The 12,372-nt window shown below is 46.2% G+C and overlaps 1 protein-coding gene across 4 annotated transcripts in view; it reads right to left on the reverse strand.

Annotated features, from left to right (window-relative positions):
* ARMH1 (armadillo like helical domain containing 1) overlaps window positions 1-12,372 on the reverse strand; it is a 255,118-nt gene that overhangs the window by 4,658 nt on the left and 238,088 nt on the right. For all 4 annotated transcript variants that reach the window (XM_068239535.1, XM_068239531.1, XM_068239534.1 and 1 more), the window contains exons 7-9: window positions 9,295-9,417; window positions 7,201-7,273; window positions 3,483-3,612 (exon numbers count right to left, since the gene is read on the reverse strand). In XM_068239535.1, coding sequence (XP_068095636.1) covers window positions 3,483-3,612; window positions 7,201-7,273; window positions 9,295-9,417 — 326 coding nt within the window. The remainder of the gene's footprint in view (window positions 1-3,482; window positions 3,613-7,200; window positions 7,274-9,294; window positions 9,418-12,372) is intronic.

A 12,372-nucleotide genomic window follows, 5' to 3' on the forward strand; every position in this document is an offset into this window, starting at 1 on the left:
TGGCTACTACAGTGTCAGAGGTGCAATAAGGGGATGGGGAACAGTTTGTCAATGATTACCACTACTCAAAGTATCTATAGAAGTGATTATTATGAGCACAGGATCAATAGAGAGCTAATACTGTAGTTGAGGGCCCGATGCATTCACTACCTCTGCACCTCCTATTGCTACGCCCCTGCTGCTGCTGCTCTCCTGAGTGAACCTCCTTGTGGATTACAAATATTGTTTTATATATGAGCTCCAACAGCCGGCCTACTACTTAGATTAACATTGGCCAATGCTTGCTTAGGGAAAATAGCCTAAATGTTTATCTGAGTTTGATTATAACATACTGTTTATACATTTGTCATTTAAAGTCCTCTTAATGATTTCCTGTGATTTTGGGATTTGACATCTCTGGATTTTCAGGTGTTTCTTTGAGCCAAACCCCTTTCCAGAGACTTTGGAAGTGTCATTCTCTATTGCATTCCAACTGCTGGTATTCCATTACTGCCATAACTGTAAGTTCAGATGCTATGACCTATCTGTTAGAAAATATTGCTAAAAGTAAATTGTTAATTTTATCTTTATTACTGAGTCTCCGGATCCAATAAAATTGCTTAGCATTATACTGCTGGTTCATGTGTATCACTGGAAGTTGTGGGTGTTAGTGGAGTTGGACAAGAGCAGGATCCATCTAACATAGCTACACCTAAAAGCGCACTACTGAAGTGCTGAACCTAAAGCTACGTAGACACGCTAGATTGAACTCCGCCTTCGCCAATGATAATAAGACCAATGAGTCAGTACAGCGTGTATACAGCAGCTGCCCGACGTCTGCTAAAGATGCGGTATGCTGGATCTCTAGCGATCCCCGACTCCCGAACACCACCCAATCGCATTGTTCTCCCCTCTTCTCTTCCTGCTGGAATCCGCTCCGTTATGCGCCACTCGCTCTTCCTCCGCCCCTCTCCATAGCAACAGACATACCACTCGGAGATCGCGTACCGATATCCCTGCTGGGCAACAGAAATCCTCTAGTGTCTACTGGGCTTACCACCAGTGAGGCAGCTACTACTGCCTGGATGCCTGAGAGAGCAGATTCCCCCAGTGGATCTACTAATGGCTATAGCAAAGAATTACTGTATCAACATCTAAACAGTCCAGACTGGATCCCTGTTGGTAGCCTATTGATCTCGGCACTGATGGAAGATGTGGGTCTTTATCAGGTCATGGAATCTAAGTAACAATTGGTGTTCACCAGGACAGGCAGTGGGCCCCAACCCGTGGCAGGCAGCAGACTGCTTTTCTGCAAGTGGGCAACAGATCATGTTCATTTCAGTTACTGGGTTACCCCATCCACCAATGATGGGAACAGGAGAGGGACCATGTAGTGTGGAGAGGGAAAGACTAGGATCTGGCCTGGAAGGATAGGGCTAATAATAACAGGGTCACTGGATGGGTAGGCTGGCAGGTCAGGGATAGAGATGACAGGTGTGGACTGACAGAACAAGGACAGGAACAATAGGTGCAAACTGGACAGGCAGGCTGGCAAGACAGGCATAATAGTCACAGATGTGAGTTGGACTGGAAGACAGAAACAGTGGCTGTGGAATGGATTAGCAATCAGAAACAGCAGAGTAACAGGACTGACTGTATGACACGGCAGTTTGACTTACCGGCTAAAGCGACAAGACTGCCCGGCTTAGGGCCTGTTTCCACTACACACAGATTCTGGATGCAGAAAAACTGACTCCAGTGAATGTCTATTGGCCTATTTCCACTAAACGCAATTTTTCTGATGCAGATTTCCCATGGGCATGCAGTGGAGTCAGTTTCCTGCATTCAGAATCTGCGTGTAGTGGAAATAGGCCCTAAGGCAACAGGACTTCCTGACAGACCAGGGCAGTATGACTGACAAACTGATCAGCAAGGGCGACAGGATGGACTGACCAGAGTGACTGGACTGAAAAAAGAGATAAAGTAGATCATGGTGGGGCTGTTGGAAGCAAACAGCATGGTGTGCTCTCTACACAGTTCAAGGGCTTAATGGACACCCAATATGAGAGGGATATGGAGGCTGCCATATGTATTTCCTTTTAAACAATGCAACTTGTCTAGCTGCCCTCCTGATCCTCTACCCCTAATACATTTAGCCATAGACCCTCAACATGCATATGCAGATCAGATGATTGACTGAAGTCTAACTGGATTAGCTGCATGCTTGTTTCAGGTGTGTTATTCTGACACCACTGTTGCATGAAAGATCAGCAGGATGCCAGGCATGGGCATAACAATAGACCCTGAATCGGATGCAGCCGCAGGGAGGACCAGAAGCCACAGGGGGCCCCGTGGGGAGAGAAGTTTCTTTTCACTGTCCTGAGAGACTGACAACTAAGGGCATGGAGAGAAAAAACTTCCTGCTCTCTGTGCAATTGTTCTAATGACTGCATCTGCTCAGCCACTGATAAGGAATTATATAAAGTGTTGCAGACAAAGATTTGTAGACAGTACCTAATCAGTGTGCAGCAGGATTTTATGTACAGCACCCCGTCCCAAACCTCTCTACCCCTCCCCAAGTGCTGTGTACCATAGTGCTGGAGAAGTCTGCAGAGCCAGTTCTGCTCCATCAGAGATGGACAGAGTAAGTGTAATAAGCTGAGGCTGGGAGCACACTCGTCTGTTGGTTTTCTGTATGCGTCTTCTGTCTCTATATGTGTTAAAAGATGCACATTTTATCACAGAAGCTAATGTAATTGATACATGCCTGCAGTGCTTCCATGTTGTCGGTTTTTATCTGCATGGGGAAAATGCATTCAAGTGTGCACTAGTCAATTGAATAACATTTGTCCCCAGTGAAGCTGTGCAGAAAATGAGGGGTGGGGGGAGAGGGCCCCATCCAAAGTTTCGCAGGGGGGCCCAGTGATTTATAGTTACGGCTCTAATGCCAGGCAACTGGTAAAATTTAAAAGGAAATATATGTAGAGGCCTCCATATACCTCTCACATTAGGTGTCCTGTAAGCAACCCTGTCTTTAATACCAGTGCTGTGACAGCTTGTGAAAGGGTGTCCAGTGCAGCATCTGCACTCCCACAGAGCACACCCAGAAAAAGAGCTGAACGATGGAACGGTGAGTCAGGTCATTTCGTCTCCCGGCACTCAGAGCCGAGCTGTGCACAGCCATAGTGCCAGTGCTATGCTGCGCACCCCACACAAGGGTAATTTGGGGCTCCGGTGAATGCCAGACCCCAAATTGCATTTCTCTCTGAGTAGTTACAACTCGGAGGGGGAATAGTATTTAGTGCCGCCGGGGATCTGAATGGCAGCACGGTGAGCAATCATTTGGATCTCCCTGCACCCAAATCACCCGCAGCCAAATAATATGTACTCAGGGCACAGGACTCCCAGGCGAAGGAAGAGCGTAGCATTGGATGCCGGCGAGTATGATATAGCCAGACCTGGACATTTCCTCTGTTTGCCAGGAAACTGGAGGCTCCTCTTACCTCCATAGCCAGGCTGGCCTGTCTCTGGCTCTCGGTGTGAGCAGTGTTCCCCATGGCATACAGCAGGTGATGGATGACTCTCAGGTGGATCAGCTCCTCACACAGCTCTGAAGACTCCCGGGCCAGCATGCTGCAAACAGCCAATCACATTATTTGCTGACTCTCTTTAGTTTTGTAAGCAGATCAGTAAATTAAAGGGACACTGTAGGGGGGTCATGGGAAAATGAGTTGAAGTTACCCGGGGCTTCTAATGGTCCCCCGCAGACATCCTGTGCCCGCGCAGCCACTCACCGATGCTCCGGCCCCGCCTCTTGTTCACTTCTGGAATTTTCCACTTTAAAGTCTGAAAACCACTGCGCCTGCATTGCCGTGTCCTCACTCCCGCTGATGGCACCAGGAGCGTACTGCGCAGGCCCAGTATGGGCTGTGCCTCCACCGTGCGCTCCTGGTGACATCAGCGGGAGCGAGGACACGGCAATGCAGGCGCAGTGGTTTTCAGACTTTAAAGTCTGAAATTCCAGAAGTGAATTGGAGGTGGGGCCAGAACATCGGTGAGTGGCTGCGCGGGCCCAGGATGTCTGCGGGGGACCATTAGAAGCCCTGGGTAACTTCAACTCATTTTACAATACAATACAATACAATAACGTTTCTATAGCGCTTTTCTCCCATAGGACTCAAAGCGCTTAGGCTCTCTCAGATTCAGTAATTAGTAGGATGAAGTATTCACACAACAAAAGTTATATTTCTGCAAATGCCACACTTTTCCCTTGACCTCCCTTTAAAGCTGCTCCCCAGAAGCAGAAAAAAAACAAAAGATCCGGGTATTAGGCCCGGTTCACATTTGCGTTATGTGGCAAACGGATCTGAATGCCGGTCGATTGGATCTGTTTTCACTCTGTTTGTCTTCAGCTGCTTCCATTCTGTTACCCCATCCCCCCCCCCCTTCATCAGCAAAGTGAATTTTGATGGATACAACGATCTGTTTCCTTACTAGTGTGAAGGAAAGTTCTGTTTTCTCATTGCCCCCAATGCAGTGTTTCAGCTTCTGTTTCCCTTCCGCTAGGCTCAGCAGTCCAGAAAAATTGCTGCTGGAAGAAACTTGCGGATCGCGCGGAATGGATCCGTTTGAACGGACGGATGTGAACGTATCCATAGTTTAATATTGGATCCATTTGCACCCCTTCCGATCCGGGAACTGACCATTTTTAGTGCTAATGTGAACCGGGCCTTATAGGTATTGGAAAATGTGCAACAGTCTGCATTTTCCTGAGAAATATGAAGAGAAAGAGAAATGTAACAGAAAAATCAAAGTGCAGCTTGGATTACGTTTTCTCCATGGAGGGGAGAGAACAATGAATAAATCAAGGTAATTAAAGTGTACCTGAAGGCAAATTTGGAGAGAAAGTTAGATACTTACCTCAGTCGAGAGACTTTGGATAATCCCATCCCCCTCCACCTTGCCGTTGCAACCCTGGAACACTGAACCTATTTAACGGGCTTATGGAATAGGTTAGCATGGCCACAGTCGTGTCCATGCATGAGTGCGGCAGCATTGCACAGGTGCAAGACAGCCTGCCCAGTAGCAAGAAGCAGTAGCATGCATGCCTATTACCTCAGTGCTACTGCGCTGGCATGGGTGCCATGCAGCCTTACTCGCTCACAGATGGGAGTGCGCCCGTAAAGAAGAAGAGGAGGGTCATGCCAACAGTGGGCTCAAGAAGGATTGGAGAAGTTTCTGGAGAATTACATTTCTGTACTTGCATCCACGGGCTACTACAGGGAGGTGGTGAAATTGGTCAGTGATTGGACAATCATAATTGAAAGTGTGGACCAGGCTTTAGGCTAAGGGCTGAGAACACTATCACACTTCTGTCTGCTTTACAGAAACACATCAATGTTACAGATGCTGAAAAGCGGACAGAAGCAGATACAAGCGCATGTGCTCAGGCTCTTAAAGCTAATGGGAACCCATACTAAAAAAAAAAAAGTCAGCTACTCACCTAAGGAGAGGGAGGCTCTGGGTCCCATAGAGCCTCCCCTCTCCTCTCCCGGTCTACACTGTTGCGCTGGCTCCCCCTAGCGGTATTCGACAGTTTCGGTCAAATACCGTTTCCCCGCCGAAAGGAGGCTTCGGAAATGCTTTGGGAGCCCAAGTGCTCCCGAAGATGGGCCGCTCTACACTGCGCAACGCGCCCTCTATGATGCACTTGCACGTGCGCGGTATGGAGCCGCCTGTCTTCGGGAGGACTCGACTCCCGAAGACCCCGCGGTGGGGGATTGGAACGGGGGAGCCAGCGCAGCCCCGGGGGCACCCGGAGAGGTGAGGGAAGGCTCATTACGACCCGAGCCTTCCCTCTCCTTATGTGAGTATCTGACTTTTTTTTAGTAACACGTGGATTCCCATTAGCTTTAAGGTGCATACACAGATCCAACCTTGATTGGCCAATTTTACCACTTCCATTTAGTAGGAGAGATTACCTACACAATATATTTAAAGCATTTAGAACCAGTAAGCCCTCTCACTACATGAAAGTGGTAAAATTGGATGTGTGCACTGGGCATTAGTTCACACAGGCATTTGACATTAAGCTTTCCCAGTGGTGTGCCATTTAGCCGCCCATTTAAAATAATTCAACCAAATGGAAGGGTTTGTAATCGAAAGTATGTCAGCGGTTGACAGGCGATGCAGTTACTGCCTGCTACAAAACATACGCTGCACATCACATCTGATTCTGGCTGCCATCTGCTTAGATGCGCATGCAGAAATTGCCATGAGTGCTGGACGCTTGCAAACAAGAGCAGCTGACAAAAAGTTAAGTGTACTGCTATCACCCATTTAAGAGTCCTAACTGGTGTTTAGCACTGGAGAGGGGATTGTCAGGCAGAGATGCCTCTGACACTGCTGTCTCCACTACTTACCAGGGGCATAGCTACATTGGGGCCCAGAGCCTTAAAAGACCACTATCGCAAAAAAAAAAAATGTAATATAAAAATACATGTAATAACATACAGATAAGAAGTACATTTGTTCCTGAGTAAAATGAGCCATAAATTATTTTTCTCTTATGTTGCTGTCACTTACAGTAGATAGTAGCTATAACACAGAGCCGACAGGTTTTGGGCTAGTCCATCTCTTCAAGGGGGATTCGCAGCATGGCCTTTATTCTTTATCAAGACTCTACCTGAAAAGGATTTATACAAAGATGCTGGCCAGCCACCCTGCTCACTTCACACTTTTTTTTGGCACTTGGACGGTGCAACTTCCATTTGCTGAGTGCTTTTGAAAATACAGAAAACCCTGAGAATCTCCCATGAGGAGATGGGCTACTCCAAAACCTGTCGGCTCTGTCAGATTTCTACTACTTACTGTAAGTGACAGCAACAGAGGAGAAAATTAATTTATGGCTCATTTTACTCTGGAAGAAATGTGCATCTCATTTATATGTCTTTACATGTGTTTAAAATTTTAGAATTTTTGCTATAATGGTCCTATAAGAGGAGCCCAACTGTTACTCCATTCCCTCTGATAAAGTGGTCCATCCTTCAGATGAAGTGTTTCAGTGGCTACACTTGTTATAGGTGTGAAGCTCATGATGTCCTCACTTGTTTTATGACCCTTGCAAGATGGTCCACCAGGCTGTGAGGGTCAGAAGGGGTTGGCAAGGGAAAAGGTGAGACCATTGAGGGGCCCATGATTTGTTGTTACACAACTACTTACCCAATGGCTTTAGCGGAGGCAGCTTGCTGAATGAATGTCGGCAGAGCATCTGATATTAGGGGTGCTGCTGGGTCTACAAGACAAACATTTTTACATTGATTTTTTTACATTGTTTTTAATGCCATTCTGCAACTCCACTTCACTTTTTTCCAGGTAATACATTTTGCAGCACCAGTCATCCCCGCTTGAGTGACGGAGCTCTGCTCCGCAAACAGTCTGCCAGCAGCGATAGTCCCTGGCAGACTAAAAAACAAAAACAAACAGCCATTAGTTTTGATTGAACAGCGATGCAATCTACCGCAGCGCTGTACTGGGGACAGCCCTGTCACTTGGCTGTCCCCAGGAGCGGCTCCAAACGCGATCCCCTCTCATAGGCTAATGCCTATGAGAGAGGATCGCCTGATTGACCAATGGGGGGGAGGGAGGGGATAAGGCAAAAACAAACAAAAAAAAACCCCACAATTTGAATAAAAATAAAATAACAAATTAATAATAATAATAAAAAAAATCCTGCAGCAGCAATTAGAGCCCACCAGCAGAAAGCTCTGTTGATGGGCAAAAAAAAGAGGGGCAGACTCATTTGCCTGCTAAGCTGCTAAGTCGCTGTGCAGCACGCTGTTAAAGTTGCAGTGTGCTGATTTGGAAAAAATAGCCTGGTCACTAGGGGGGTGTAAGCCTGTGGTCCTTAAGTGGTTAATTAAAGGGACACTTAAGGCAAACAAAAAAAATGAGTTTTACTCACCTGGGGCTTCTAATAGCCCCCTGCAGCTGTCCGGTGCCCTCGCCGTCTCCCTCCGATCCTCCTGGCCCCGCCGGCAGCCACTTCCTGTTTCGGTGACAAGAGCTGACAGGCTGGGGATGCGAGTGATTCATCGCGTTCCCAGACACATTAGCACCCTCTATGCTGCTATATAGTATATGATATATGCTAAAGCAGCATAGATGGCGCTATTATGGCCAGGAACGCGAAGAATCACTCGCGTCCCCAGCCTGTCAGCTCCTGTCACCGAAACAGGAAGTGGCTGCCGGAGGGGCCAGGAGGATCGGAGGAAGACGGCGAGGGCACCGGACAGCTGCAGGGGGCTATTGGAAGCCCCAGGTGAGTAAAACTCTTTTTTTTTTTTACTTAAGTGTCCCTTTAAAGGGAACCAAACAGCATTTTTAACTCCAAGGGAAGCTAAATAGCATATAAAAAAGCATGCTAACAATGTGGCTCATTAATTTAAAAAAAACATTCCATTTTACCTGATCTTTCTACACTTAAGAGCTAAGTACAGGCTGAGGCTTTATTCTTCTACTTCGGCCGGTCGGCAGGGCCCGTAGAAATTTCAGGCAGATAATTAGTCTTTATTGCACAGTAGCAGAGAGCAAACAAAAGCTTTCTTGAGCAAGGGAGGTGGGATACAGGACACTGTGCTCCTAACTGTAAGGCCCCCATTCACACTAGCAAACACAAAACATGGTCGCCTAGTGATTTTTTCACTGACTGCATTTTGAGATTCTCATTGTAGTGAATGAGAATCGTGACGCAATCAGCGGCTAAATGCTGCATGCAGTGAATTTGCGATCTGCGATAATTGCAAACGCGCAGCAGCGCTTTGCTGATTAACAGCAATCAGCAAAGCACAAATCGCCGGCAAAAAGCACCCCAGTGTGAATGGGGCCTTAGAGAAGTCACACATGCTGAGCTTCTCACCCTGATGCTGGCTAAGGGCAGTGAGAAGGGCAGAGAGTGTTAACTTCCCCCTACCTCCTGGAACCTGGCAACTCCTACAGCTATTTGAAACCACAAGAAACTGCAGGAAAATAAAGGTGAACTAATCCAGGGCACTGCTGCAGATTTCCATTAAGATATTCTGGGTAAAGCATTGTGTGCCACTGATTTAAAACTTTGGTATTTGCTGCTGAAATCGCTTTAATAATGGTGCTCAGTGCACTCTCACTGCTCTTATCTTGGGCAGTCTTCTTGGAAGATTATGTGAGCAAATAATGAAAGGGAATATTTTATATAAATAGGGGTAACTGTAATATAATAGTGCAGCAAGTCAAGTAAATTCTTGGTGAATTTGTAGAAGATCTTATTCTGTCACACACCATCCAGGATCTGTGGTCGGTTCTTTGGGTTTTCCTTCCGAGACGGCCTCAACAGGGTCACCAGGCCTTTCAGTAAAGCCGAACGGACATCTGTGACCATCAATTCCCGGATCAGCTGCAGTGCTGTAACCAATCAGAGTACAGCAATTAGGAACAATTGGAACACAAGAACACTTCGTGGAAGTAATAAAGCACAGAATGACTTGTATACCTGCATCAGAGTGTGCCTCAATGTGCAGTTCAACATTTGTAATGAATGGTATAGCAATCGCCAACGCACAGGAATGCAAGCAACCATGCGTTGCAATTCCATGTTAAATCGCAACACATGTATGGATGTAATACCAGGCATACACGGCACGTTTCTGGATGCAATTATGCGCCGGATCGAGCCGCTAGCTCGATGCCGCCGCATCCCCGCTAGTCCGCGCGTGCGCGCGGATCGATTCCCGCTCGTCCCCACCGGCGCTCCTTATCAGCCGCTCGATTCCCCGCTATTGTCCGCCGACGGGGATCGAGAGGGGAATCTATCCGGCAGGTCATCGGACCTGTCGGATATTATCCATCGAGCCCATCAGCAGCTCGATTGATAAGGAAAGAAAGTGCCGTGTATGCCCAGCACTAGAGGTTTAACAACACTATTACTTTAAACTGCAGTATAGTAAAACAACCACAAGATGTCACTGTGTGTAAAATGAGATGATGATCTTTATGGGATTGTTATTTCCTGTATTCACTCTGTATTCTGTCTGTTCTAAGTAAGCTGCATTTCCTGATGGTGGTGTATGATATATCTCTACATGCGTTTCTTCAGTAAAGAGTTCCACCTTGTTATACAGAGTGCCTATCTGCGTGTACAGACCACTCTGCTCCATCAATGGAAACATTAGAAAGTGCAGTCTATGCACTTTCTGATGTCCCTGCAGATCGCGTTGCTGAAAACCTGGCTAAAATCGCACATATGGAAATGTGGCCTAACTGAAGACTCATGGAATATCATGTAACCATCCACCACTATATGTGCTAGCTCACTCTCCTCCATTCAGACCTGTGTGGAACACATTTTATTTTATAGTTGATTAAGTGAGAAGAATATGGAGGCTGCCATCTTCATTCTATAAAAGAAAGTCGAGGTGAGAGATATAAAAGCTCTTATATTTATTTCCTTTTAAACAGTAACAGTTGCTGGGAAGTCGGAGTCCTGATGACCTTTCTGGTCAGTAGTGTCCGAATCACACATCTGAAACAAGCATGCAGCTAATATTGTCATATTTTTGTCAGAAACATCTGATCTGCATATGCTTGATCAGGGTGTATGGCTAAAAGTATTGGAGGCAGTGGATCAGCAGGACAGCCAGGCAATGTGCATTGTTTCAAAATAAATAAATATATGTCAGCCTCCATCTGTCTCTAGCCTCTTGTTCCCTTTAATAAACCAGTTCAGTGCTGGTTCTCTGCCTCCTATAATAAAAGTTACTGGCCCAGAATGAGTACTTAGATCATATGCTTTCAGGGCTGGTTCACACTAAGGGCGTTTTCAGGTTTGTTTTAAGTGTCGCCGATGTTTAAAATCGCCTTAAAAGCTCTTGTGCAATGATTCCCTATGAGAGTGTTCACATATGAGCGGTTCGATTCCGATCCGCTCACCAAAGCGCTGCCTGTACCATTTTCGGGGTGATTCGCCTCAATGGAAGGTATAGGGAAATCACAAAGCGCTTAAAAAAGTGCTTTGTATAGTGATTCCCCCAGCGCTTTTAAGAATAAATACATTGTATTTATTATTTTCTGGATCAGGATTTCGTTGATCCTTTAAAGGACACCTGAACTGAGAGGGATATGGAGGCCGCCATTTTTATTTCCTTTTAAACAATACCAGTTGCCTGACCGTCCTGCTGATCCTCTGTCTTTAATACTTTAAGCTATAGACCCTGAACAAGCATGCAGATCAGATGTTTCTAAATGAAATCGAGTTGGGCCTCAGTTGCAAACTGCATGCTTGTTTCAGGTGTGTGATCCAGATACTACAGCCGCCAAAGGAATCAGCAGTACTGCCAGACAACAGTTATGGTTTAAAAGGAAATAAACATGGCAGCCTCCATATGGTATGCTTTTATATGCTGCAGCAGGGACATAAATACAAACCATGGGACCCCTATATAGTTCCCCCACCCAGTAAGGAATGCAGCCACTTTAAAATCTGTATTTTCCTCCCTTGGCCATACACTCATTAGATTAGCAGCAGATAGATCATCAGATATATTTCTGATCTATCTGATGTGTTTAGGAACATTTTTTACTAGGAACAGATTTCCAATAGATTTCAGTATGAAATCTATTGGAAATCGATCTGATGGCATTTTTTTGCCATCAGATTTCCATTAGGTCCAATGCAAAATGATAAGCAATCTCAACAGATCGACCTAGATTTTCCAGCATGTCAGATCGATTGAAATCGATCAATCGGCCGCTAATCGGCTCAGTGTATGGGCCCCTTTACTAAGGATTGCAACCATTATCTGTCCTCCCCCTCCCCCTTTCTTCCTATACCACGTGCAGACAGTGTCTGCTATCCACATAGTAAAGCTACCGTACTTACACATATGCAATAACCGTTGTCTGAAATGGCTGATAATGGCCATTTCAGCCAATGATCATTATGGATGTACAGCGGCAGCCGATCAATATTACTCAGCCATTGTTAAAGATCCTTTCTGACGCATTCTTAATGACCCCCAATGCCCGAGCATGACCATTCGCAATGCTTACGAGCCCCGCCAACCGATTGAAGCTGCTCTGTCGTCTACTGATCATCGTCAGCCCAACCCCAATAGCAACAGAGCACATCGCTAGCCTCAAGGCTAGGGATGTGTCTTTACAGCATCATTCTGCAAAATGTCACCCAATGGATCGTTTCTAGATTAACGATGGGCGACAATTCTCGCATGTGTCGACTTACCTTAAGAAATGGGGCCAGATTCTGTTCCACCTCCGCCTTTGTAAGAAGTGGACCCCCCATCTGAATAGCAGAATCTGCCAGGAAAAATCAACAAGCGCATGTCTACCTTTACTAGTACCTCG

This window comes from Hyperolius riggenbachi, chromosome 6, assembly GCF_040937935.1.
Source record: "Hyperolius riggenbachi isolate aHypRig1 chromosome 6, aHypRig1.pri, whole genome shotgun sequence".
Lineage (NCBI taxonomy): Eukaryota > Metazoa > Chordata > Amphibia > Anura > Hyperoliidae > Hyperolius > Hyperolius riggenbachi.